The sequence below is a fragment of the Melanerpes formicivorus genome, unplaced genomic scaffold (assembly GCF_026170545.1).
Source record: "Melanerpes formicivorus ecotype bairdi unplaced genomic scaffold, bMelFor1.0.p_v2 SCAF_137, whole genome shotgun sequence".
Taxonomy (NCBI): domain Eukaryota; kingdom Metazoa; phylum Chordata; class Aves; order Piciformes; family Picidae; genus Melanerpes; species Melanerpes formicivorus.
The window spans coordinates 803,557-830,479 of record NW_027142489.1 but is presented as its reverse complement, the minus strand read 5'-3'; the positions used below and the strand labels follow the sequence as shown (position 1 = coordinate 830,479).

At 57.4% G+C, this 26,923-nt stretch overlaps 1 protein-coding gene across 1 annotated transcript; it reads left to right on the top strand.

The window, feature by feature from the left end:
- The first annotated feature begins 1,131 nt into the window (after window positions 1–1,131).
- On the top strand, window positions 1,132–24,616 carry PNP (purine nucleoside phosphorylase). The gene is made up of 6 exons (XM_068168421.1): window positions 1,132–1,239; window positions 9,455–9,624; window positions 11,031–11,134; window positions 13,173–13,348; window positions 23,433–23,623; window positions 24,301–24,616. Exons 1-6 carry the CDS (start codon window positions 1,217–1,219, stop codon window positions 24,516–24,518), a joined length of 882 nt encoding a protein of 293 aa, XP_068024522.1. The 5' UTR covers window positions 1,132–1,216; the 3' UTR covers window positions 24,519–24,616.
- Window positions 24,617–26,923: the final 2,307 nt, after the last annotated feature.

Sequence of the window (26,923 nt, the reverse complement as noted above, 5' to 3'; positions counted from 1 at the left end):
TCCTCATTGACCTCCTTGCATTTATTGATTGATTTATCTATTTTCTCATCCTTTTCCCAGCATTCAGTTGTCCTGGCAACACCTCTGGCTCTGTGCAAGGTAGTTTCCCTCAGCTGCTGGCAGCAGCTGCTTCTTGCATGGACAGAGCCACAGAACAAGGCTGCTTCAAGCTTTAGCCTCCATGGAAAGCAAAGCTGCAAAGGAGAGGAGCAAATGAGGGCATCCTCGAGGAGTTTGGCTTCCTGTCTCTGCCAGAATGTAACCAACTAAGCAGAGGTTGAGCAGACCTTAGAGCCCTAGCTTGGTGGAATGGATGATCACTGAGGTCCCTCCCAGCCTAAACCTTTCCCTGAATCTATCCATGAATGGTTTGGGTTGGAAGGGATCTTAAATACCATCCAGTTCCAACCCTCCTGCAAGGGGGCTGGGATTGAAGAGGGGCAGAGATTGCAAGGGGGCAGAGATTGCAGGGGGGCAGGGACTGCAGGGGGGCTGGGATTGGTAGGGGGCAGGGATTGCAAGGGGGCAGGGACGGGAGAAGGGCTGGGATTGGTAGGGGGCAGGGATTGCAAGGGGGCAGGGATTGAAGAGGGGCTGGGATTGCAGGGGGGCAGGGATTGAAGAGGGGCTGGGATTGCAGGGGGGCAGGGATTGAAGAGGGGCTGGGATTGCAGGGGGGCAGGGATTGGTAGGGGGCAGGGATTGCAAGGGGGCAGGGACGGGAGAAGGGCTGGGATTGGTAGGGGGCAGGGATTGAAGAGGGGCAGGGATTGCAGGGGGCAGGGATTGCAGGGGGGCAGGGATGGGTAGGGGGCTGGTGCCTGCAGCTGCTGGCCGCTTCCCAGCTGCCATGGGAGCATGCCCGTGAGGCCAGCTCTGCCGTCAGCCGCTGCAGAGCCGAGCGGGCGAAGGTTCGCAGCCTCATCTGCATGACAAAGTGCCGGAGCCGGGAGCTTTCCCGAGCATGTGTGGCACGGGGCTGGAGCAGCGAAGCCGCTGCCGTCCTGCCATGCCCCTCCTCCCGGGGCATTAGGATGCTCCGCGGGAGGCCGGGACACACCTCCCTGACTCACGGCCACAGCCAGCAGCACCTTCCCGCAGGTTCACTGGGCCTCGGCTCGCTGGGCAGAGCAAACCCCCTGCAGCTCCGCTGCCAGCAGCCATCCCCTTCTGTGGCTTTAACGCAGAGAGGAGGAGGAGGAGGAGGAGGAGGAGGATGGCCTGTGCTGAGGAAGAAAGGTAAGGGGCTGTGAAATGGGGGACGCAGAGCCGTCCCGGCTAGAAGGGGCTGGCCCCGCTCCCTCGCTGGCTTCTCTTTCCTTCCTCTTCCTTCCCGGGTGCTCAATAAAAGGCCACAGGAGGGCTGCTGAGAAGTTAAAAACCATCTTGTGCCACCTGGTGAAAGGAAATGTGGCAACAGGCAGAGCAGCCTGGCACAGGGGTTGAGCCAGGGGAGGCAGGGACCCAAGGAGTGGAGGGGCAGGGACCCAAGGTGTGAGCAGGGGCAGGGACCCAAGGTGTGGAGGGGCAGAGACCCAAGGTGTGGAGGGGCAGGGACCCAAGGTGCGAGGAGGCAGAGACCCAAGGTGTGAGGAGGCAGAGACCCAAGGTGTGAGGAGGCAGAGACCCAAGGTGAGGGGAGGCAGAGACCCAAGGTGTGAGGAGGCAGAGACCCAAGGTGAGGGGAGGCAGAGACCCAAGGTGCGGGGAAGCAGGGACCCAAGGTGTGAGGAGGCAGAGACCCAAGGTGTGGGGAGGGGCAGGGACCCAAGGTGCGGGGAGGCAGGGTCCCAAGGTGCAGGGAGGCAGAGACCCAAGGTGTGAGGAGGCAGGGACCCAAGGTGTGGGGAGGGGCAGGGACCCAAGGTGCAGGGAGGCAGGGTCCCAAGGTGCAGGGAGGCAGAGACCCAAGGTGTGGGGAGGGGCAGGGACCCAAGGTGCGGGGAGGCAGAGACCCAAGGTGCGGGGAGGCAGGGACCCAAGGTGTGAGCAGGGGCAGGGACCCAAGGTGTGAGGAGGCAGAGACCCAAGGTGTGAGCAGGGGCAGGGACCCAAGGTGCAGGGAGGCAGGGACCCAAGGTGTGAGGAGAGGCAGAGACCCAAGGTGCGGGGAGGGGCAGGGACCCAAGGTGTGAGCAGGCAGGGACCCAAGGTGTGAGCAGGCAGGGACCCAAGGTGTGAGCAGGCAGGGACCCAAGGTGTGAGCAGGCAGGGACCCAAGGTGCGGGGAGGCAGGGACCCTAGGTGTGGGGAGAGGCAGAGACCCAAGGTGCGGGGAGGCAGGGACCCAAGGTGTGAGCAGGCAGGGACCCAAGGTGTGAGCAGGCAGGGACCCAAGGTGCGGGGAGGCAGGGACCCAAGGTGCGAGGAGGCAGAGACCCAAGGTGCAGGGAGGCAGAGACCCAAGGTGCGGGGAGGGGCAGGGACCCAAGGTGTGAGCAGGGGCAGGGACCCAAGGTGCGGGGAGGGGCAGAGACCCAAGGAGCGGGGAGGCAGGGACCCAAGGTGCGGGGAGGGGCAGGGACCCAAGGTGTGAGGAGGGGCAGGGACCCAAGGTGCGGGGAGGGGCAGAGACCCAAGGTGCGGGGAGGCAGGGACCCAAGGTGTGAGCAGGCAGGGACCCAAGGTGCGGGGAGGGGCAGAGACCCAAGGTGTGAGGAGGGGCAGGGACCCAAGGTGTGAGGAGGCAGAGACCCAAGGTGCGAGCAGGCAGGGACCCAAGGAGCGGGGAGGGGCAGGGACCCAAGGTGTGAGGAGGGGCAGGGACCCAAGTTGCGGGGAGGGGCAGGGACCTAAGGTGTGAGGAGGGGCAGGGACCCAAGGTGCGGGGAGGCAGAGACCCAAGGTGCGGGGAGGCAGAGACCCAAGGTGCGAGGAGGCAGGGACCCAAGGTGCGAGGAGGGGCAGAGACCCAAGGTGAGGGGAGGCAGAGACCCAAGGTGCGAGGAGGCAGGGACCCAAGGTGCGAGGAGGCAGGGACCCAAGGTGCGAGGAGGCAGAGACCCAAGATGCGAGGAGGGGCAGAGACCCAAGGTGAGGGGAGGCAGAGACCCAAGGTGTGAGCAGGGGCAGGGACCCAAGGTGCGGGGAGGCAGAGACCCAAGGTGTGAGGAGGGGCAGAGACCCAAGGTGCGGGGAGGCAGAGACCCAAGGTGTGAGCAGGGGCAGGGACCCAAGGTGCGGGGAGGGAGAGACCCAAGGTGCGGGGAGGCAGAGACCCAGGGTGTGGAGGGGCAGGGACCCAAGGTGTGGAGGGGCAGCCTCTGTGCTCTGCCCTCCTGAAACCTCTCCCTCCTCTGGCTGCTGCTGAGGCTAACTTGCTTCCCCCACGGCCTTGCCTTCCACCCCTGGAGGCAGGATGAGGCTGGGGCTGGGCTGTGTGTGGGTTTTTCATGCCACCGAGGCTGTGTCATGGGTGGCAGCCCTGTGTTGTGCAACAGCTGCCTGTCTCCTGACAGCAATCACAGCCAAGGGGATTGAGGCTTGAGCTGAGCCCGTGGTTTAATCCGGGGTGAAGCTCCCCAGCACTATTATTAGGTGTGCACTGCCTGAGACCAAGTAGCTGCAGAGGGCTTTCTGCTCTGGGTGTTAATTCTGCCCTCCAAAAAGCCTGCTCAGCCCTCAGCCTCACGCAGTCCCGGGCTGAACCTTGCATCTGGTGAGCCCAGAGGCCGGGCTCCCCTCTCTCCAGCCCTGCACAGCAGCTTGTCTCCGTCGGGGTCAGGAGTCCTCGGCGCCTTGCTGCTCCCCTCTGAGGCTCTCCATCCCCAGGGCTGCAGGCAGGGCACTGGAGGTTGGTTGTGACATCGCTCTGCCTTCAGAACTGGGGACAGCTCTGACGCGTCCCGGGATCTGGGATGGGAAGAGCTCTGCCGGGGCTCTGCCTGCTCCCAGAGGCTGCTCTCAGGCAGGGAGCCCTGGGCTCGCACTTCTCTGGGCACAGAAGAAAGGTTTTTAGCACCGCTTCTGCCTCCAAAGGGGGCGGGGGCAGGAAATCCCCTGCTCCATCCCGGCACAGCTCCAGCGGCTTCAATGGCTTCAGCAAGCCCCAGATGGGCTCCAGCCCACAGCTCTGCAGCTCCTGGGTATGTACAGGAGCAGCAGCCGTGGCTTGGCCTTGCCCTGCAAAGGAGCAGGGACCTCTGCTGAGAGAAAAAGGCGGGGCAGAGCTACCCAGGGCACAGCAATGAGCCTGGGGGCCGAGAAGGCCAAGAGGCTCCTCAGGGAGCCAGCAGGACAAGGGAAGTTCTCCTCTTTCTCTGCCCTGCCCTGCTGAGGCCACAGCTGGAAGACTGCCTCCAGCTCTGGGCTCCCCAGCTCCAGAGGGACAGGGATCTGCAGGGCTCCAAGGATGCTAAAGGGACTGCAGCTTCTCTCTTAGGAGGAAAGGCTGAGAGCCCTGGGGGTGTTTAGTCTGGAGAGGAGAAGGCTGAGAGGGATCTGATCAATGCCCATCAATACTGGGGGGGCGGCTGGCAGGAGGATGCAGCCAGGCCCTTCTCAGGGATACCCAGGACCAGGCCAAGGGGCAGAGGACACAAATTGGAACCCAGGAGGCTCCACCTGAGCAGAAGGAGAAAATTCTTCGGTGTGAAGGTGCTGGAGGCCTGGAGCAGGCTGCCCAGAGAGGTGGTGGAGTCTCCTCTGGAGGGCTTCCAAATCCCCCCTGGATGTGTTCCTTTGCTTTGGCAGGGGGTTGCAGGCAGGTGTTCAGGGCCAGGCTGGATGAGGCCTTGAGCAGCCTGGGCTGGTGGGAGGGGTCCCTGCCCATGGCAGGGGGTTGGCACTGGCTGATCTCTAAGGTCCCTTCCAACCCAACCCAATCCATGAATCTCTGGAGGTCCCTTTCAACCCCCAGCATGCTACAGCTCCATGATTCTGTGCCCCAGAGGATCCTGGCTCTTTGCCCAAGCCTGCCACAGCTGCTCCAAAAGCTTGGCAGCTAACACTCAGAGTCTCTTGGCTGCCTTCAGCCTCTGAAGAAGGATTTCAGTAACCCCCCAGAGACACTGGGGACCTCCTTCAGTGATGTATGTAAAGCACACTTAAGGCTTGGGGTTTGCTGGGGCTTTTGTTGCCCCTGGGAGCAAGGGGTAATGCACTCAGGCAAGTGTCAGCTCCATTCCTGTCACCCTTCAGAGCTCCTGCTGAGGCCAGGAGCTTGTGGCACCCTTGGAAAACATCTGCTGGTAAACAAATCCTTCCTCATTCCCAGGCTCTGCCTTTGAGAAGTGTTTCAGCTGAATGACTCTGCCTTAATGGGTGGACGTGGGAGTAATGACATCCTTGGGCCGCTCTGACCTCACAGCTTGCAGCCAGGGGCAGAGGTTTGGTGGAGCAGGTGGTGGGGAGGACTTAGAGCAGGAGCTGGGCAGCTGGGAAGCTCAGAATCCCAGGTCAGAAAGGACCCCTGGGGATCATCCAGCCCAAGCCTCCTGCTAAGGCAGAGCACCCACAGCAGCTTGCCAAGGGGCAGAGTAGACCTCACCTGCAGCACTGCCTCCAGCTCTGGGGCCCCCAGCACAAGGAGGACCTGGAGCTGCTGCAGAGGCTCCAGAGGAGGCCACAGAGATGCTCAGAGGCTGCAGAGCCAGAGCCAGGCTGGGAGGGTTGGGGCTGTGCAGCCTGCAGGAGAGAAGGCTGCAGGCAGAGCTCAGAGCAACCTTGCAGGAGCTGAAGGGCTCCAGGAGAGCTGGGGAGGGACTGTGGGCAAGGGCTGGGAGTGCCAGGAGCAGGGAGAATGGCTTGGAGCTGGGAGAGGGCAGAGGGAGAGGGGAGAGGAGGAAGGAATGGTTGGCAGGGAGGCTGGGGAGAGCCTGGCAGAGGCTGCCCAGGGAGGCTGTGGCTGCCCCCTGGCTGGAGGTGCTGAGGACCAGGCTGGATGAGGCCCTGAGCAGCCTGGGCTGGGGGGAGGGGTCCCTGCCCATGGCAGGGGGCTGTAGCTGGCTGATCTTGGAGGTCCCTTCAACCCAACCCATTCCCTGGATCTATGAGCTCCCCTCCTCCTGCTGTGTTGGGTGCTCCATGGCCTCCACCAGGCACAGTCCTTAGCTCTGCTCAGCCCTGGCAGTGGCTGAGCTGCTGCCAAGAGGATGCTCTCAGCACAGATATTGACACTCAGAAGATGCCTTTCATTGCCTTATTGGAGGCTGCATTATGAGCCTGGTCTGCTATTGACTGTTGCAAAGCTGCTTCAGGCAGCTGATGCCTCCAGGGCTGACAGGACTGGAAGTTGGAGCCCTGTGGTGTGCTGCAGGTAGCGCAAGGTCACTTCCTGCCACCCCCCACCTGCAGCAGCTTGGCTCAGACCTGGCTCAGGCATTCTTTGGCCAAGCTGTTTGAGCAATCCCCCTCTGAAATCAAACAGCTCAGGAGCCCAGGTTCCTGCTTTTCATGTCTGAGTTTATAGGGACACAGAATGCTGGAATGGTTTGGGTGGGAAGGAACCTTCCCAGCTCCCTCACCCCAACCCCAGCAGCCAGCAGGGACATCCCCAGCTACGGCCCCACACAGCCTCAGCTGCACTGCTGCCAGCCATGGGGCAGCTCCCAGCTCCCTGGGCAGCCTGGGCCAGGCTCTCCCCACCCTCCATCTCTCCACTCGCCATCTCCCTCTTGCAGTCCAAACCATCCCCCCTTGGCCTGCTCCAAACTCTGTCTCCAGCTTTCTTAGAGCACCTTTCAGCTCTGCAAGGCCACCAGGAGGTCTCCCTGGAGCCTTCTCCAGGCTGCCCAAGCCCCACTCTCTCAGCCTGGCCTCACAGCAGAGCCCTTCCAGCACCGCAGCAGAGCACAGCAGAGGGGCAGAATCCCCTCCCCTGCCCCTACTGCCCACACTGCTGGGGCTCAGCCCAGCTCCAGGGGAAGAATGGCTAATGAGAGGTAGAGCACAGGCATGTCAGAAGGCATCACCACTCCTGCCCCTGATGGGCTCTGGGTTCTCCTGAGCTCCCAAGGGGAGTGCAGAAGCACAGGCAGCCTGAGAGCCTGTGCACAGAGATGGGCAGCAGGCTGCAGGGGTCCAAGGGCACCTGGATGGGTGATGAAATAGACTTTGTCCTCTGCAATAGTCAGGCTGAAGTCCATGGGCATGGATGAGTAAAGGAACAGACTTTGTCCTCTGCAGCACTCAGGCTGAAGTCCATGGGCATGGATGGATGAAGAAATAAACTGTGCTCTGCAACACTCAGGCTGAAGTCCATGGACATGGATGGATGAAGGGAGACACTTTGGCCTCTGCAGGAGCTGAACTCAAGAGCTGAAGAACTCAGGCTTTGGAAGGGTTGAGTGCCATCAGCTCCCTCCTGGGGCTGGCACCACACTGCAGACAGCCATCTGCCCCACACCCTGGGCTTTCATCCTCTCCTACCAGGGGGGTAGAGGGGCACAGTGTCCTAGGCAAGAGGCCCAATGCCATCAGTCTGCATCAGAATACCACCTGCAGTGCTGGGGCAGCTTTGGAGCCCCCAGCACAGACAGGGACCTGCTGGAGCAGGACCAGAGGAGGCCACAGCAGTGCTGGCAGGGCTGGAAGGGTTCTGCTGGGAGCCAGGCTGAGAGAGCTGGGCTTGGACAGCCTGGAGAAGGCTCCAGGGAGACCTAAGAGCTGCCTTTCAGTAGCTGAAGGGGGAGAGCTGGAGAGAGACTTTTGACCTGGAGGACAAGGGGTGATGGCTTCAGACTGCAAGAAGCTGCATTTGGATGAGGCAGGAGGCAGAAATTCTTGCCAGAGGTTGCCCAGAGAAGTTTTGGAGTCTTTAAGCCTGGAAGTGTTGAAAACCAGGTTGGAACAACCTGGTGTCTCCAGGCGCCCTTGGAGTTCTGCAGCCTGCTGGCCACCTCTGCACAGGCTGCCTGTGCTCCTGCCCAGCCTTGGGAAGCCCTTGGGAGCTCAGGAGAGGCCAGAGCCCACCAGGAGCAGGGGTGGTGATGCCTTGTGACATGCCTGTGACCCACCTCTCAGCAGCCATCCTGCCACTGGGGGAAAGCAACTGGCAGAGAGCACTCAAACCACTTGCCTCTGGCCAGGGGGAGGGCATCTGAGCTTCACACTGAAATGCCTTCAAGAACAGCCCTGGAGCTCTAATTCTTTGGGCTTTGAGGGCATTCTTCTCTCTGGTGTCTGGCACCAGGACTGTTGTGCTCTGCAGTGTTTTGATGCTGCCTCCACAACAGCCTCACAGAACAGCTCAAGGAATGCAGCACAGGAGGCTGCTCCATGAGGTGGAGTCTGTGGTTCTGTGCTTGCAAACTGACTCCACAGCAGAGCTCAGAGGGCTGGGATCAGTGGCACAGAGTCAGTTTGGAGGCCTGGGGCCAGTGCTGCTCCCCAGGGAGCAGGGCTGGGCCCAGCTTGGTTCAGTGTCTCTGTCAACAGCCCGGGACTGGTGACAGAGCAGAGCGCAGAGTCAGTCGTGCCAAGTCCAGCTGGAGAGCTGTGACCAGGGCAGGCCCCCAGGGAGCAGTGCTGCCTCTGGGCCTCTTCAGCATCTTCATCAATGCCATTGGTGAGGGGACAGACAGACAGAGGCTGCTCAGCAACTCTGCTGAGGATCCCAAGCTGGGAGGCTTGGCTGAGCCAGCTGCAGGCTGGGAGGCCATTCAGAGCCTTGGGGAGGCTGAGAGCTGGGCAGGGAGGAAGCTGCTGAGGCTGAAGCAGGAGGAGAGCAGAGCCCTGCAGCTGGGCAGGAAGAGCAAACTGCAGCAGCAGAGGCTGGGAGGGGATCTGCTGGAGAGCAGCCCCCAGGAGAAGGAGCTGGCAGTGCTGCTGGGCAGCAAGGGCTGCAGGGCACAGCAATGAGCCCTGGGGGCCAGGAAGGCCAAGGGGGTCCTGGGGGGCACTCAGCAGAGTGTGGCCAGCAGGGCCAGGGAGCTTCTCCTCCCCCTCTGCTCTGCCCTGCCCTGGGGAGGCCACAGCTGGAAGACTGCCTCCAGCCCTGGGCTCCCCAGCTCCAGAGGGACAGGGATCTGCTGCAGAGAGGCCAAGGGAGGGCTCCAAGGCTGCTGAAGGGACTGCAGCACTGCCTGGGCAGGAGAGGCTGAGAGCCCTGGGGGGGTGCAGTGTGCAGAGGAGAAGGCTGAGAGGGATCTGAGCAATGTCTCTCCAGAGCTGGGGGTCAAGTGGAGGGGGCCAAGCTCTCTTCAGTGGTGCACAGCAGTAAGACAAGTAACAAGAGGGTCAAGCTTGACCAGAGAAGATTTAACCTCAACAGGAGGAGGAACTTCTTCACAGAGAGCCCTGGAGCAGAGAGGTTGTGGAGTCCTTGTCTGGGGGAGCTTCCAACCCCCCCTGGGCATTGTGCTCCTGGGCAAGCTGATGGGGGTGCCCTGCTGGAGCAGGGGGAGGGGGGGGCTGGGCTGGCTGATATCTGGAGGTCCCTTGCACCCTCTCATGTCCTGTAATCTTCTCTTTGGGGTGAGCTGACCTCCTCCACTGCCCTGCTTCCCCCTGGCAGGTGCAGCTATGAGGTGTGCAAGGAGACAGCAGAGTGGCTGCGAGCCCGAACCGCCCAGCGCCCCAGGACTGCCATCATCTGTGGCTCTGGGCTGGGAGGCCTGGCAGATGCCCTGGAGGACAAGACAGCCTTTGCCTACGAGGACATCCCCCACTTCCCACGCAGCACAGGTCAGCACAGCACAGCCCCTGGCAGCTGGGGCTGAGGGCTGGGGGTGGGGGTGGGACAGGCTGGCACCTTGAGCTCCTCTGAAGAACAAACTGCTCCCACAAAGAGCTGGGGAGGGCTGGGAAGGGCAGAGGGAAAGGCTGCAAATGGCAGTGGTGGAGCAGAGCAAAGCTGGGGCAATCCTCACTGTCAGCACAGGCTGGGGGAGGAGGGGAGAGAGAGCAGCCCTGAGGAGAAGGCCTTGGGGGTGCTGGTGGGGGAGAAGCTGGGCAGGAGCAGGCAGGGGGAGGCTGCAGCACAGAAGGCAAATCCCAGCCTGGGCTGCAGCCAAAGCAGCATTGCCAGCAGAGCCAGAGAGGGGATTCTGCCTCTGCTCTGCTGAGACCTCCCCTGCAGGGCTGGGGGCAGCTCTGGAGCCCTCAGCACAGGGAGGACCTGGAGCTGCTGGAGAGGCTCCAGAGGAGGCCAAAAGAATGCTCAGGGGCTTGGAGCAGCTCTGCTGTGAGGCCAGGCTGAGGGAGCTGGGGCTGTGCAGCCTGGAGAGGAGAAGGCTGCAGGGAGACCTTAGAGAAGCCTGCCAGGACCTGGAGGGGGCTACAGGAGGGATGGAGAGAGACTGCTCCCCAAGGCCTGCAGGGCCAGGCCCAGGGGCAATGGCTTCAGAGCAGATTGGGATTGGCTGTGAGGAACAAGTTCTGCCCCAGGAGGCTGCTGGAACACTGGCACAGGCTGCCCAGGGAGGTGGTTGGGATCCATTGCAGGTGAGGCTGGAGAGGGCTCTGGGCAGCCAGCCCCAGCTGGGGCTGTCCCTGCTGGGGGCAGGGGGTTGGAGTGGAGGAGCTCTGTAGCTCCCTTCCAACCCAACCCACTCTGTGCTTCCATGGCTCTATGGAGCTGTGATTCTATGAATCTATAGCTCCGTGAATCTCTGGTTCCATGGTTCTGTGGTTTCATGATTCCATGAATGGGGAGCTGGAGATTGGCTGTGAGGGAGAAGTTGTTGGGCAGGAGAGTGGTGAGAGCCTGGCCCAGGCTGCCCAGGGAGGTGGTGGAAGCCTCCTGCTGCTGCCTGGAGGTGTTTGCAGCCAGGCTGGAGGTGGCTGTGAGCAAGCTGCTGTGGTGTGAGGTGTCCCTGCCCATGGCAGGGGCTTGGAGCTGGCTGAGCCCTGGGGTCCCTGCCAGCCCTGACAATTCCATGATTCTGTGACTCTCCGGTCCTGTGAGTCATAGTATCATAGTATCAGCCGCATTCTATGATCCCATGATTCTATACCCCTATGACTCTTTCATTCCATGATGCCATGAGGCTGTGATTCTCCATCCTCTGTCCCACCCGGGAAGCCCCTCCGGAGCCTCCGGCGGTGGCTGCCGGCGCTGAGGCTCTGCGGTCTTCCTTCCCTCCTGGCAGTGGCAGGGCACGCCGGCAGGCTGCTGTTTGGGGTGCTGAAGGGCCAGCCCTGTGTCTGCATGCAGGGACGCTTCCACGGCTACGAGGGACACGCAGCCAGCACGGTGAGACCCCCTCGGAGCCTGCCCTGCGGCAGGGCAGCCCCGGGGCCAGCTGCAGCGGGGGCTGCAGGAGGGCAGCGCCTGCCCCGAGCTGCTGCGGCTCTGCCAATGGCTCTTTGCTTGGGGAATCGATTCAGAGGGTCAGAGAATGGGGGGGGGGGGGGTGGGGTTGGAAGGAATCTCAGAGATCAGCCAGTGCCAACCTCCCAGCCATGGGCAGGGACCCCTCCCCCCAGCCCAGGCTGCTCAAGACCTCATCCAGCCTGGCCTGGAACACCTCCAGGCAGGGGGCAGCCACAGCCTCCCTGGGCAGCCTGTGCCAGGCTCTCCCCAGCCTCCCTGCCAAGAGTTTATCCCTCAGGTCCTTGAGACCGTCAGCCTCAACGTCCCCTCTCCCAGCTCCAAGCCATTCTCCCTGCTCCTGTCACTCCCAGCCCTTGGCCAAAGTCCCTCCCCAGCTCTCCTGGAGCCCTTCAGGTACTGGAAGGTTGCCCAGGGACACAGCCAGGCTGAGCTGGAAGGGCTGCAGGGATGGAGCCTCCACCACCTCCCTGGGCAGCCTGGGCCAGGCTCTCCCCAGCCTCCCTCTGCACAACTTCCTCCTCAGCTCCAACCTAACTCTGCCCTGCTCCAGCTCCAAACCTTTGCCCCTGGGCCTAGCCCCACAGCCCCTTCTGAGCAGTCCCTCCCCAGCCTGCCTGCAGCTGCCCTGCAGCTCTGCAGCTGCAGCTCTGAGCTCTGCCTGCAGCCTTCTCTCTTCCAGGCTGCACAGCCTCAGTTCCTTCTGCACTCCTCAAACTCTGCAGTGTTTGGGAGTCTTTTTTCTCCCCAGTTCTAAATGGTTCCTTAACTTGTGCTGATCAGATCACTGCAGTGAACTGACACAACTAACATGGGATGAATAAAACTTTCTCTGTGCTCCTGTCACAGGCAACAGTGCTGTGAGGAGCTGCTTCATCAGTTCCATTCCCTAAGCAGTTGCTTCACTCAGCTCAGTGGTTTGATCCCTTGGCAGGGAGGTCCTGCAGCTGGCTCAGGGCAATCCCAGGCACTGCTGGAGGCTGGGCAGGGACTGGCTGGAGAGCAGCCCTGGAGCAAAGGCCTTGGGGTGCTGGGGGAGGAGAAGCTCAGCAGCAGCCAGCAGGGAGCACCTGCAGCCCAGAGAGCCAAGCAGAGCCTGGGCTGCAGCAGCAGAAGTGTGGCCAGCAGGGCCAGGGAGGGGATTCTGCCTCTCTGCTCCACTCTGCTGAGCCCACAGCTGCAGCTCTGTGCCCAGCTCTGCAGCCTCTGTGCCAGGAAGGCTCTGGAGGGGCTGGAAGGTGTCCAGAGCAGGGCCAGGAGGCTGAGCAGAGGGCTGGAGCTGCTCTGCTCTGAGCACAGCCTGAGAGAGTTGGGGTTGTGCAGGCTGCAGAGGAGAAGGCTCCAGGGAGACCTCCTGGTGGCCTTCCAGGAGCTGCAGGGGGCTGCAGGAAAGCTGGGGAGGGACTTTGGAGGGGGTGAGGGAGGGAGAGGCCTGGGGGGGCTGGAGCAAAAGGAGAAGTGGGGAGCTGGAGATTGGCTGTGAGGAAGAAGTTGTTGGGCAGGAGGGTGGTGAGAGCCTGGCCCAGGCTGCCCAGGGAGGTGGTGGAAGCCTCCTGCTGATGCCTGGAGGTGTTTGCAGCCAGGCTGGAGGTGGCTGTGAGCAACCTGCTGTGGGGTGAGGTGTCCCTGCCCATGGCAGGGGCTTGGAGCTGGCTAAGCCTTGGGGTCTCTTCCAGCCCTGACCATTCCTCTGAGGTCCCTTCCAGCCCTGGCAGCTCTGAGGCTCTTCTTTTTCTCCTGCCTTGATGTGACCTCAGTGGACCTGCAGGAAATTTGGGCTGATTCTCTTGGTTTCAAGACCAGGGTTGAATATGTTTCACTTCTTGGTGTTTCAGGGAGGGAGGAGGGGGTTAAAACCTGGAGAGATGTTGCTGTGTCTCCTTGCAGGCTGCCACACACCTTGCTCTGCCTCAGCCAAGCCGGTGAGCCCTCATTGTCTCTGTGCCTTGGCTTCTTGCAGGTCACCTTTCCCATCAGGGTCTTCTTTCTCCTGGGGGTGGAGAACTTGATTGTCACCAATGCTGCTGGGGGGCTGAACCCTCAGTTCCAAGTGGGGGACATCATGTTCATCAGGGATCACATCAGCCTGTTTGGGGTGGCAGGGCACAACCCTCTGCGGGGCCCAAACGATGAGAGGTAAGTCCAAGTCAGCCCCACACTGCCCCTGGCTCCTTCCCTCCCCCCAGCCACAGCACAGCCGCCTCTGCCTGCTGGGAAATCACCTGCTGAGAGCTACAGCTTGGCTCTGGGGCCCCACAGCCTTGCCTGTTGTGGTGGAGCTGCTGGAGCAGAGGCCAGGCAGGGAGCTGACAGCAGAGCAAAGACAGAGCCTGAGCCTCCCAGTAACCACCCCAAGTATATCAGAGTCAGGGAATGGGTTGGGTGGGAAGGGATCTCCCAAGGTCACCCAGTCCAAGCCCCCTGCACTCAGCAGGGACATCTCCAGCCACAGCAGCTTGCTCCCAGTCAAAAACCTCACCTGCATTGCTGCCAGCCGTGGGGCAGCTCCCACCTCCCTGGGCAGCCTGGGCCAGGCTCTCCCCACCCTCAGGCTACAACATTTCTCCTTCTCTCCACTCTCCATCTCCCTCTTGCAGTCCAAACTATCCCCCCTTGGCCTGGTACAAGTGGCCCTGCTCCAAACTCTGTCCTCAGCTCTCTGAGAGGCTCTCTGAGCACTGCAAGGCCACCAGGAGGTCTCCCTGGAGCCTTCTCTTCTCCAGGCTGCCCAAGCCCAACTCTCTCAGCCTGGCCTCACAGCAGAGCCCCTCCAGCCCTGCCAGCACTGCTGTGGCCTCCTCTGGTCCTGCTCCAGCAGCTCCCTGTCTGTGCTGAGGGCTCCAGAGCTGCCCCAGCACTGCAGGGAGGGCTCAGCAGAGCACAGCAGAGGGGCAGAATCCCCTCCCTGCCCCTGCTGCCCACCCTTCTGGGGCTCAGCCCAGGGCATGGCTGGGGCTGGGCTGGCAGTGCTCAGTGCTGGCTGCTCTCCAGCTCTGCACCCCTCAGGCACCGCCAGAGCCTTCTCCTCAGGGCTGTCTCAGTCAATGCAGTTCTCTGAAGCAGGGCACTCTGTTAAGATCATCTCCTCACTGAGAGCCTCAGAGGTGGCTTTGCTGGCAGCCTCCTGGGAGTCTCCCAGCTCTACAAGAGCAACCTGCTGTTTGTTGGGCTGGGAGCTCAGCTTTCCTCCAGCAGCTGTGAAGCAGGATTTTAACCTAGGGGCAGTGCACAGAGGGTCTTGGATCCTCAGCCCTGGGCTGCAGTTGGCACCAGATGTAGAGCTGCATGTGCAGGAGGTTGGATTAGATGACCTGGAGGTCCCTGAGAGCAGCTGAGGCTGGGGGGGCTGGGGGTTGTTTGTGGACTCTTCAGTCTGTGTTTAAGCACAGGCTGCCTCCTGCTCCAAAACAGCCAGCAGGAAGAAGGAACAACTGTAGCCTCCTCTGGGGGAACTTGCTCTGGCCAGACAGGTTGGGGTAGATGTTTTCCAGAAGCTCCCTCCAAGCCCAAACCATTTTGTACCCAAGCTGGAGCCTTAACAGGCTGGGAGGGACCTGCTTCCCTCAGGGGTTCCTAGATCCAGGGAATGGGGTTGGGCTGGAAGGGACCTCAGAGCTCAGCCAGCCCCAGCCCCCTGCCATGGGCAGGGACCCCCTCCCCCCAGCCCAGGCTGCTCAAGGCCTCATCCAGCCTGGTCCTCAGCACCTCCAGCCAGGGGGCAGCCACATCCTCCCTGGGCAACGTGTGCCAGGCTCTCCCCAGCCTCCCTGCCAACCATTTCTTCCTCCTCTCCACTCTCCCTCTGCCCTCTCCCAGCTCCAAGCCATTCTCCCTGCTCCTGCCACTCCCAGCCCTTGCCCACAGTCCCTCCCTAGCTCTCCTGGAGCCCTTCAGCTCCTGGCAGGCTGCTCTGAGCTCTGCCTGCAGCCTTCTCTCCTGCAGGCTGCACAGCCCCAACTCTCCCAGCCTGGCCCCATGTGGTGGTTTGGAGAGAAGGGCCCAGCCTTTTCCCCCCCACAAAGAGGAAGAAAAACCACAGCTAGCCAGCCGGAGAAGCAAAAGGAAAACAATGCTATACTTACAAGCAATGTGGAGAATGCAGGACATGTACACCATTTACAGTATTTACAACATCTACACAAAAATGTACAGCAAAGTAAAACAAACAATAACACAGGAACGAAATTCCCTCCTCTGGAGGAGGGTTCCCCCCCCCCCCCCGTACCCCCTTCTCTTCCCTTTTTCCCCAAAGAGGGTTAGAAAGAGAGAAAAAGAGCAGTCATTAATTAAATCAGAGTGTTAGTAGGCCTCATCTGCTCAGGGTCACTCTGGCAGGGAGCCCAGAAGCAGACGAGCTGGAAAGGGAGAAGGAAAGGAGCGAACTGAGGACAGTTCCAGCTGAACTCAAAACTTAAAGTTGCATTCTACCAATCCACCAATGAAATTCGTTTAGAGTATCTGATTGTGTTCGTTATTATTCCAAAACACTCAGCCAGAGTGTCCCAGCACTGTCTCTATCTTAAAGGCACAGCCTCAAACGGTCACAGTCCACCCCTTCTAAACAATTTCATTGGCTGCTCACACTGTCCATCCAATCTCAAACAATATTTACAGTTCGTGAGTAAAGTTCATAGTCCATTCCAGCTATGCTCAGGTGTGGATGATTCAAAAGTCCAAGAAAATCAGGAAATGAGAAAAATGGAAAGCAGTTTATCTCTTTGCTGAAGAAGAAAAGGGAAACAGGGATTCTCAGGGTGTCTTAGTTGACTCAGGGCTCTCAGGTTTCTCAGGGTTCGTGCACTGTAGATTCCTCTTTGACTCTTCCTCTGGACGCGATGTAGCTGTACAGCAGTTTGAAGTTAACCTCTCTCAGCTGAAGTTAAATTTCTTTGTGGAATACACTGAATTTCACCATTCTCTTGCATTACCCAATAAGTGTGCCCCGGACCTTCAGCTGAAACCACCCCTCGGACAGGTTTAGCCTCTCCTGAGGGTGAAAATACCCAAACAGTTTTACCTAACAGATTCTTTTCTCTAACAACAGGAACTCTATCACCTTCTACTTTCCGTAGCAAATCTGAATGTGCAGGTCCAGCTCGGTTCACTGAACCTCTACTATTTACCAGCCAGGTTGCTTGTGCTAAATGCTTTTCCCAGTTTTTCAAAGATCCACCTCCCATGGCTTTGAGAGTGGTCTTCAACAAACCGTTGTAGCGTTCAATCTTCCCTGAAGCTGGTGCATAGTAGGGAATGTGGAATATCCACTCAATACCGTGCTCTTTTGCCCAGCTCTTTACAAGGTTGTTCTTGAAATGAGTTCCGTTGTCTGACTCAATCCTCTCTGGAGTTCCGTGTCTCCACAGGATCTGTCTCTCCAGACCGAGAATGGTGTTGCGTGCAGTTGCATGCGGAACTGGATAAGTTTCCAACCATCCAGTGTTTGCCTCTACCATAGTAAGCACGTATTGCTTACCAGAACAAGAACGTGGTAGAGTGATGTAGTCAATCTGCCAAGCTTCACCATACTTGTACTTGGACCATCTGTCACCATACCACAAGGGCTTAAGTCGTTTTGCCTGCTTAATAGCAGCACAAATGTCACAGTCATGGATGACTTGTGTGATAGCATCCATGGAAATGTCTATGGATCTGTCACGAGCCCATTGGTATGTTGCATCTCTGCCTTGATGTCCTGACGAATCGTGAGCCCACCGAGCTAAGAATATCTCACCTCGGTGTTTCCAGTCGAGATCAAGATTAGAGTCCATGTCTACTTGAGAAACTCTTGCAGCTAGATCTGCCTGATGGTTGTGTTGCTGTTCCTCAGTAGCTTTGCTCTTAGGAATGTGAGCATCGATGTGTCTCACCTTCACCGGAATTCTCTCGATTCGATCAGCAATGTCCTGCCACAGGTTGGCTGCCCAAATGGGTTTTCCTTTCCTCTGCCAACCACTCTTCTTCCAGTTCTTTAGCCAACCCCATAGAGCATTGGCTACCATCCATAAGTCGGTGTAGAGATAAAGCTTTGGCCATCTCTCACGTTCAGCCACGTCAAGAGCTAGCTGGACAGCTTTTACCTCTGCGAATTGACTGGACTCTCCTTCTCCATCTTTCGCTTCTGCAACTCGGCGTGTTGGACTCCACACTGCAGACTTCCACCTTCGCTTGTTTCGAACAAGACGACAGGAACCGTCTGTGAACAAAGCATATTTCTTTTCATCATCAGAAAGGTCATTGTAAGGAGGAGCTTCCTCAGCACGAGTTACTTTCTCCTCTGGAGGTTTAGCACAGTTGATACCTTCAGGCCAACTTGAGATCACCTCCACCAGACCAGGTCTTTCAAGATTTCCCATTCGAGCTCTCTGTGTTATCAGAGCCATCCACTTAGACCAGGTTGAGTCTGTGGCATGATGTGGTGTGGAGCCTTTGCCTTTGAACATCCAATTCAAAACTGGTAATCTGGGAGCTAAGAGAAGTTGTGATTCAGTTCCAATCAATTCAGAAGATGCTTTTACTCCTTCATAGGCAGCTAGAATCTCTTTCTCTGATGGAGTATAATTAGCCTCTGAACCTCTGTAACCTCGACTCCAGAAACCAAGAGGTCGTCCACGTGTCTCACCTGGAGCTTTTTGCCACAAGCACCAGGTTGGACCATTGTCACTTGCAGCTGTGTACAAAATGTTCTTAATGTCTGGACCATCTCGGACAGGTCCCAGACCCATTGCTTGAACTACCTCTTGCTTTATCTGGTTAAAGGCTGCTTGTTGTTCAGGTCCCCAGTGGAAATGGTTTCTCTTTCGAGTCACATCATACAGAGGTTTCACAATCTGACTGTATCCAGGAATGTGCAGTCTCCAAAATCCCACTATCCCCAAGAAACGTAGGGTCTCTTGCTTGTTTGTGGGACTTGCCATGGTAGAGACTCTATTTACCACATCCACTGGAATGTGTCGGCGTCCATCCTGCCATCGCACTCCCAGAAACTGAATTTCTGTGGTAGGTCCTTTCACCTTGTCTCGCTTGATGGCAAAACCTGCATTCAGAAGAATGTCAATGATTTTGTTACCTTTCTCAAAGACTTCCTCAGCAGTTTTACCCCAGACGATGATATCATCGATGAACTGGATGTGTTCTGGAGCACCGCCTTTCTCCAGAGCATCGTGGATCACTGCATGACAGATGCTTGAGCTGTGGATCCAGCCCATTGGCAGTCTGTTGAAAGTGTACTGGATTCCTCTCCAGGTGAAAGCAAACTGAGGCCTGCATTCCTCTGCTATGGGAATAGAGAAAAATGCATTAGCAATGTCTATGGTAGCATACCATTTGGCCCCTTTGGATTCCAGCTCATACTGTAGCTCCATCATGTCTGGTACTGCTGCACTCATAGGTGGTGTCACTTCATTCAGGGCTCGGTAGTCGACCGTCAGACGCCAGTCTCCATTCTGCTTCCGCACAGGCCACACTGGACTGTTGAAAGGTGAATGAGTTTTGCTGACGACTTTCTGACTTTCCAACTGACGAATCAGATTCTGAATGGGCAACAAAGAGTCACGGTTGGTTCTGTATTGTCTGTGATGCACAGTCTGAGAAGCAACCGGCAATTTAATGTCCTGTATCTTATGTTGTCCCACAACTGCAGATTCATCAGAAAGCTCAGGTCTGGCAGACAGCTTCAGTTTTTGTCCATCAATTTCTACAGAAGCTACTCCAAAAGCCCATTTGTAACCTCTAGGGTCTTTGAAACGCCCTTCTCTCAGAAAATCAATTCCCAAAATACAAGGTGCGTCAGGTCCGGTCACAACTGTATGCTTCCTCCATTGTTTACCAGTTAAACTTATATTAACCTCTACCTTACTTAACTCTTGAGATCCACCAGTGACTCCCAGAATAGTTATAGACTCTGATCCCTGATAATTTGATGGCATTATGGTGCACTGAGCTCCTGTGTCAACCAAGGCCCTGTACTTCCGAAATTGTGAAGTGCCAGGCCACTGGATGTACACATCCCAATAGATTCTGTTATCTCTGTTATCCCTCTCCTCCCCCTGGCGGGAGGCAGGGCACCCCTAGTTATGGGGAACATGCCCACATGTGCATTGAGCACAGTGTGCAGTGTTATAGCTGGAGCCACTGTTGGAGCTACTAGAGTTGTTCTGGGGAACTGTGGAAGCAACAGCTACCCTTCTGGTATTGCTACCTTGGGTTCTGCCACTTTGCAGTTCTCTCAGTCTCCTGAAAAGATTAGCAGTTGGTTGGCCATCCCAGCGGTTCATGTTCTCACCAAACTGATCACGCAGAGTTATCCAGATGGTCCTACGTGACTGCCTTGGTGGTCTGTTCTGATTTGATCTGTTTTGGAACGGCCTCCTTGGAGGACGTGTATTCCTCACAGATGAAACGTGTATCCACCTGGAGGGAGAATTGAAATTATCCTTCTGTGCCAATTGGGATATGGAATCTTTCAGATCCTTCATGCAACTCTCAATTTTTCCAGACAGAGTTTCAATGGCCGAAACCAAAGAACCACGTGTCATGCTATCCTCCAATTGTCTCATTTGATCACTGAATTGGCCAACCGTGGGAGAAGCTCCACCATAACTTCTTGACACAATTCTGCTTGCCAGAATGTTTGCATAATTAGAAAGAGCAAGTTTGATGATCTTTTTAGCAAGACCAATACCCACAGGAATGTCATCAGGATTCAGAGTTTCATGTTCACCATAGAGTAGCTCTCTAACAGCAAATTCTCTCAAGCGCTTAATTCCCTCATCTATGGTAGTCCAGGGTTTAGGATTCCATGGAAGATCATCTCGGGAAGGGTACCTCAGGGCAACCGCTATTAAGAGGCATATCCACAGATTAACCTTACCGAGAGCTTCGCCTAGATGTCTATTGATTCCATTGTCCCTCGAGAGAGTTCCTAACTGAGCTGCTGACTTGTCTCCAACTGTTAGAGCTGAAGCACCTGTATCATAACACCTACTAAGCCAAGCTAGAACTGGCTCCTTATCTGCTCTGGTGTAATCTTTACAGACATTTCTTAATTCTTCCCAAGGTGAAGAACATTCAGAAATATCATCCCCCTCTTCCTTTGCCTCCTCTTCCTCAACTTGTCCAAATAATTCTGCTGTCACTCTCCTAAGGATCTCTTTAAGGGGAGAACCACCACTGCTAGCTGCTGTCCTAGATGCATCTTTATTTCATAGTTTCATAGTTTCATAGTTTCATTCAGGGTTGGAAGGGACCACAAGGATCATCTAGTTCCAACCCCCCTGCCATGGGCAGGGACACCCCACACTAGATCAGGCTGCCCAGAGCCTCATCCAACCTGCTCTTAAACACCCCCAGGGACGGGGCCTCGACCACCTCCCTGGACAACCCATTCCAGGGTCTCACCACTCTCATGGTGAAGAACCTCCTCCTCACATCCAGCCTGAATCTCCCCACCTCCAGCTTCATTCCATTCCCCCTAGTCCTATCACTACCTGATATCCTGAGAAGTCCTTCCCCAGCCTTCCTGTAGCCCCCTTCAGATACTGGAAGGCCACAATGAGGTCACCTCGGAGCCTTCTCTTCTGCAGACTGAACAGCCCCAACTCCTTCAGTCTGTCCTCATAGGAGAGGTGCTCCAGCCCTCTGATCATCCTCCTGGCCCTTCTCTGGACACGTTCCAGCACCTCCACATCCCTCTTGTAATAGGGGCTCCAGAACTGGACACAGTACTAACTCCGCCAGATCTTTAAAACAAACCTTCTCTTCCTCCTCAGCAGGATCTTTTCTAGTAGAAGGTCCCTCACCAGGATCAGTCTCCTGCTCTTCTCCCCCATTAGCTCCTGGATCAGCTTTGGCCTTTCCACTTCTGGTCTTTAAAACTGTTACTTGCTTAATTGGAGCTGTGTTTGAATTTACAGCCACCTTGACAGAGGCTGACAGGTTTTGAGACAGATCAGCTGCTGTGGAGGGGGCTTCCGGTCCTGCCGAGAAGGAGGGCGGAAATGGCTTAGCCTCGTTAATGGCGGCTGCAGCTGGGGGAGCCGCCATGTTGGGAGCTGCCGCCGCCCCTGGCTGCTTGCCAGAATCAGCAACAGAGCCGTTCAAAGCAGCCTTTCCAATAGACTTTTTAACTTTAACTGACACAGATTCTCCATTCTCCTCATCACTGGATGTCCCTGGGGCTGACCCAGAGGTATGCCGCCTCCTCTTTGATCTATGCTTAATAATGAAGCATGCCCTAGACACCTTTTTCCCCCGAAGCAAGGAAAATAGCAAATAGACATTAATTATCACCGAGAGCAGGATTACACACATTAGCTAAGGAACAATTGGCTCAGTTGGTAGTGCATCAGACCCTTAATGGGAAGGTCATGAGTTCAAGCCTGCAGTGGGCAGTAGTGTCCTCCCTACTCTAGTCAGGAGGTCTGTGGTGACAGGTTGGACTCGATGATCTTTGAGGTCTCTTCCAACCTTAGGAATACTGAAATAAATCACCTTTGGATCCCAGCCATCACTTAAAATTACTCTTTCACCTACTAGAATCTTAAACTCCCTTGCCTCAATTGGGAGAGTGCTAGAGGTCACATTCCTGTATCTGGTAAGCCAAAAGAATCCCAGACAGCGATCATATCGAAGCCGGATCTTATACATAAACCACAAATATAACTTCTGCATTAAATACTTACCTAGGTGATCGATAAGGAGGCCCGGACAATACTTGTAGATCGGAACCGAACACACTGAGAATAGCAATTGCTTAAAAATCCAAAGCACCTTCATGTTTGCTTCTCCAAGTCAAGCAAGCAATAAATCAAGCTAATTATCTGCCCCACGTTGGGCGCCAAAAAGAAAATGTGGTGGTTTGGAGAGAAGGGCCCAGCCTCCTCCCCCCCACAAAGAGGAAGGAAAACCACAGCTAGCCAGCCAGAGAAGCAAAAGGAAAACAATGCTATATTTAGAAGCAATGTGGAGAATGCAGGACACCTTTTACAGTGTTTACAACATCTACACAGAAATGTACAGCAAAGTAAAACAAAACAATAATACAGGAACGAAATTCCCTCCTCCGGAGGAGGGTTCCCCCCCCCACTCCGTACCCCCTTCTCTTCCCTTTTTCCCCAAAGAGGGTGAGAAAGAGAGAAAAAGAGCAGTTATTAATTAAAGCAGTTATTAATTATTAAAGTAATTAATTAAAGGCCACGTGCTTATCTGCTCAGGGTCGCTCAGGCAGGGTGTGACCGGTTGACGCTGTCCCCTTAAGAAAGGGAATATGGTGGACGGAAGTTGGTAAATGAAAGAAAACCAATCTAAACTAATTTCATTGGTAGAGTGGGAGGAAGCACCTTCTGAACTGGGAGTGCAGGAGGGTATCCTGGGCACTCCGGCACTTTATCTTCAGTCCTTCTTCCGCTCCTCCGCAGGGCAGCAGCTCTCTGTGCTGGGCTTTCTGCCAAGGCTTCGGCCTTGAAACTGATAAGCTGCAAGGCCTGTATTAACTGCTTTCCAATTAACATAAAACTGCTTTTAACTTCTTTTTTCTCTTTCTCTCTCTTTCTAACCCGCTCTGGGGAAAAGGGGGAGAGAGAGGGAGAGCGGAGGTGGGGAACCCCCTCAGCAGAGGGGGGAACTCTCATTTCTGTGCTACTTTATTGTATATCTTTGTATATATTGTAAATATTGTAAATCTGTATACATTCCCCTGCATATCCTACATTGCTTTGTAAATATACAGCTCCACTGCTTTGCTAATTCAGCTGTGAGGTTTTTTTTTCCCTTTCCCTTCAATTTTCTTTCCCTTTACTTTACAGGGGGGAGGGAGGAGGCTTTTGGGCCTTACCCTTCCAACCCTACAACACAGGGAGCCCAGAAGCAGACGAGCTGGAAAGGGAGAAGGAAAGGAGCTGCACCTAAACCTAAAACTGCATTCTACCAATCCACCAATGAAATTAGTTTAGAATGTCTGATTGTTTTCATTAATATTCCAAAACACTCAGCCAGAGTGTCCCAGCACTGTCTCTTTCTTAAAGGCACAGCCTCAAACGGTCACACCCCACAAGGGAGGCTCTGCAGGTGGGCATGCAGGGGCTGCGTCCCTGCAGGGGTGGGCGTGCAGGGGCTGCATCCCTGGCAGCTCTGCTCTTCACCTTTCCCTTTTCTCCACCTGAGCTCTGGAGGAGGGAAGTCAGCAGCAGCTCTCAGCAGGGCTCTGCCCTTCCCTGTCCTGCAGGTTTGGCGCCAGGTTTCCCTGCATGTCAGATGCCTATGACCAAGAGCTGCTGAGCCTGGCACGGGAGAGTGCCCAGGAGCTGGGCTTTCAGAGCTTCACCAGGGAAGGAGTCTACTGCCTGCTGCCAGGGCCCTGCTACGAGACCATCGCTGAGTGCCGCCTGCTGCAGGCGCTGGGAGCCGACGCCGTGGGTGAGCTGGGCTGGCAGGGATGGCTGGCACCTGGGGCACAGGGAGCCAGCAGGGCACAGGGAGCCAGTGCCATGGGTGAGCTGGGCTGGCAGGGCTGGCTGGCACCTGGGGCACAGGTAGCCAGCAGGGCACTCAGAGCCAGCAGGGCACAGGGAGCCAGTGCCATGGGTGAGCTGGGCTGGCAAGGGCTGGCTGGCACCTGGGGCACAGAGCTCCAGTAGGGCACAGGGGTCCAGCAGGCACTGGGGGAAGGGGAGGGGGAGGTGAGGCATGCACTGAAGGGCACATCCTGTTTGGGGGGAAGCCCTAGAACCCCAGAGCTGGCAGGGCTGGAAGGGAGCTCAAGGCTCAGCCAGCTCCAAGCCCCTGCCACGGGCAGGGACACCTCACCCCACAGCAGCTTGCTCACAGCCACCTCCAGCCTGGCTGCAAACACCTCCAGGCATCAGCAGGAGGCTTCCACCACCTCCCTGGGCAGCCTGGGCCAGGCTCTCCCCACCCTCCTGCCCAACAACTTCTTCCTCACAGCCAATCTCCAGCTCCCCACTGCTCCTTTTGCTCCAGCCCCCCCAGGCCTGTCCCTCCCTCACCCCCTCCAAAGTCCCTCCCCAGCTTTCCTGCAGCCCCCTGCAGACCCTGGAAGGCCACAGTCCTGACCCTTTCCTCTCCTCCCACAGGCATGAGCACTGTGCCAGAGGTGATGGTGGCCAGGCACTGTGGGCTCCGGGTGCTGGGGCTCTCCCTCATCACCAACAAGGTGGTGCTGAGCTACAACAGCCAGGAGAAGGCCAACCACGAGGAGGTGCTGAAGATCTCGGTGGTGAGGGCTGAGGAGCTGCAGAGGCTGGTCACACAGCTCCTGGGCAAGCTCCAGGAGCACACAGCCTCCCCCTGACCTCCACTCACCCTGGCACCCCCAGCAAGTCGGTGGAGGAGACCATCCCTCCCCCCTTGCCTGCTCTCCTCCTTCTGAATACAGCCTGTTGAGCTCTGGCCTCTCTCTTTCAGCTGCTCTGGCATTTGGCCACAGTCAGCCCCTCCTTAGGTGCCAGTGGCCCCAGCTGGCACTCTGGGTCTGGCAGGTGGCAGCAAGGAGCCCCCCATGAGCTGCAGCCCCTCCTGGTTCTGCTGCAGAGCGTTTGGTGTCCCTCCCCGCTCCCGCCCAGGGTCTCTGCTCAGCCCTTGCTCTGAGCCCCTCTGCCAGGGGCCAGGCCAAGAGCTGGCCACGAGGCTTGGTGCCTGCTGGAGTTCCTCTGCTGGGGGCCCACAAAAAGCCTCTGAGTTTCAGGGGAGGAGCAGGAGGCATCAGCAGGCCCAGGCTGAAAGTCAGATCTGCCTGGGACAAGCAGTGCTGGGGAGCTGCAGCTGATCCTGCAGCTTGGAGAGCCGCTGCAGCCTTCTGCATGAGGCTCTGCTCCCTTACCAGCCCTGAAGGTCTCCCCCTGAAGTCCTCTCTTGGCTTACTCCTTGGCTCTTCATGAGCAGCTGCAGAGCTCAGTAGCTGTTTGCTGCCATGCCCCCTCCTCCCCAGCAGCCCCTCACCCCTCTCTGCTCTGCTCCCAGCATTGGATCACTGCTGCAGTGGTCCACAGGGGGTGGAAGTGCAGCTCAGGTGCAAGGCAGGACCTGTCCACAGTGGGGAAGTGGCCAAGCTGCAGGCAGGATCCAGACCCAGCTCTGCCTGATTTGAGTCCTTCTGTTTCTGGATGGCTCAGCTCAGCTCAGCAGCTGGAGCCACTTGGGACAGACGCCACTGGGACCCAGGCACTCCCCACAGCTTTGCTGCTGTCACAGAATCTCCCAATCCCAGCAGGGTTGGCTTGGAAGGGACCTCTGGAGGTCACCCAGCCCAAGCCCTGCTCCAGCAGGGCACCCACAGCACAATGCCCAGGGACACAGTGCCCAGGAGGGTTGGAAGCTCTCCACACCAGGAGACTCCACAACCTCTCTGGGCAGCCTGCTCCAGGCCTCCAGCAGCCTCACCCCAAACAACTTTCTCCTCCTGGGTGCCAGTCTGTGCCCTCTGCCCCTTGGCCTGGCCCTGGGCACCCCTGAGCAGAGCCTGGCCCCAGCCTCTTGCCCCCCACAGCTCCTTTAGCTCTTGCTGAGCATTGCTCAGCTGCCCTTTGGGGCTGCTCTGCTCCAGGCTCTCAGCCCCAGGGCTCTCAGCCTCCAGGCCCCTCAGCAGCTCTGCAGCCTGCTCTGGGCTCTCTCAGCAGCTCCCTGTCCCTCCTGAGCTGGGGCTGTGCTCCCTGCAGCAGGTGTTGGAGCACCAGTGGTGGTGGAGTGTGGCGATGTGAATCACTTTGTGAGCTGCTCTGGGTGATCTGCTGGGGCAGGGGAGGGGAGGGGGGGTTGGACTGAGTGATCTTCCCAGGTCCCTTCCAGCCCCTACCCTCCTGTGGTCCTGGTGCAAAGGCTTTGGAGCAGGTCTGATGTTCTGCTGACTTTTCCTGGTCCCCTTTGCACGTTGAAATGCTGCCTGGCAGTGAGGAGAGGACAGAGAGGAGAAGCTGCTGGTGTCTCAGGGCAGGGTGACTGTTCCCCAGAGGGGTGCATTATTTATTGTTCCCCCCCCCCCCCAAAGGTCAGGGCTGAGCCATGGATGCAGCTGGGTGGGAAGCAGCCACTAATTATTAGGTAACCTTTTTGCCTTCCATTTATCTGGGAGCTCTTTGCAGAGCCCATCACTGTCACAGCTTAAATGCTGCCACCTGACAGCACTGCTCTGAACTGAAGGCACCCAGCTGGTGGTGGAGAGAGCTCCCAGACTGCCTCCCCTAAATTTAGCTGCTGGGTTGTTTACTGCTGCTGCTGCTGCTCACCCTGCAGCCCAGCCCTCAGCCTCCTGGGGCATTTCTTCAGCCCTGGCCACAAAAGGACCTTTTGGCCTGCTGAGGGGTTGGTGTTTGCTCCCCAGATGGGGATCTGCTTGAAGGCCTTCATGCTGCATCTGCTGGGGTCAGCTGCTGTGCTCCTGGTGTAGAGGATGCCACCAGGAGGAGCAGAGCTGTGGGAATGGTGGCAGTTCAGGTGCAGGAGACATAGGTCAGAGAGTGGGTTGGGTTGGGTTGGGTTGGGTTGGGTTGGGTTGGGAGGGACCTTAAAGATCATCCAGATCCAACCCCCCTTCCAGAATGGGTTGGGTTGGAGGGGACCTTAAAGATTATCCAGTCCCAGGGTGGGTTGGGTTGGAGGGGACCTGAAAACTCATCCAGTTCCAATCCCCTGCCAGGGGCAGGGCCACCTTGGGATGGCCATCATGCCTCCTTCCCCTGGACAAGGGCACCTCTGGTCAGC

Bases quoted from the DNA above. Each gene is read 5' to 3' on its own strand.
- PNP (XM_068168421.1), top strand. From the start codon at position 1,217: ATGGCCTGTGCTGAGGAAGAAAG. The intron at 9,625-11,030 runs GTCAGCACAGCA...CCCTCCTGGCAG, and splicing joins CCACTTCCCACGCAGCACAG to TGGCAGGGCACGCCGGCAGG. The intron at 23,624-24,300 runs GTGAGCTGGGCT...CTCCTCCCACAG, and splicing joins GCTGGGAGCCGACGCCGTGG to GCATGAGCACTGTGCCAGAG.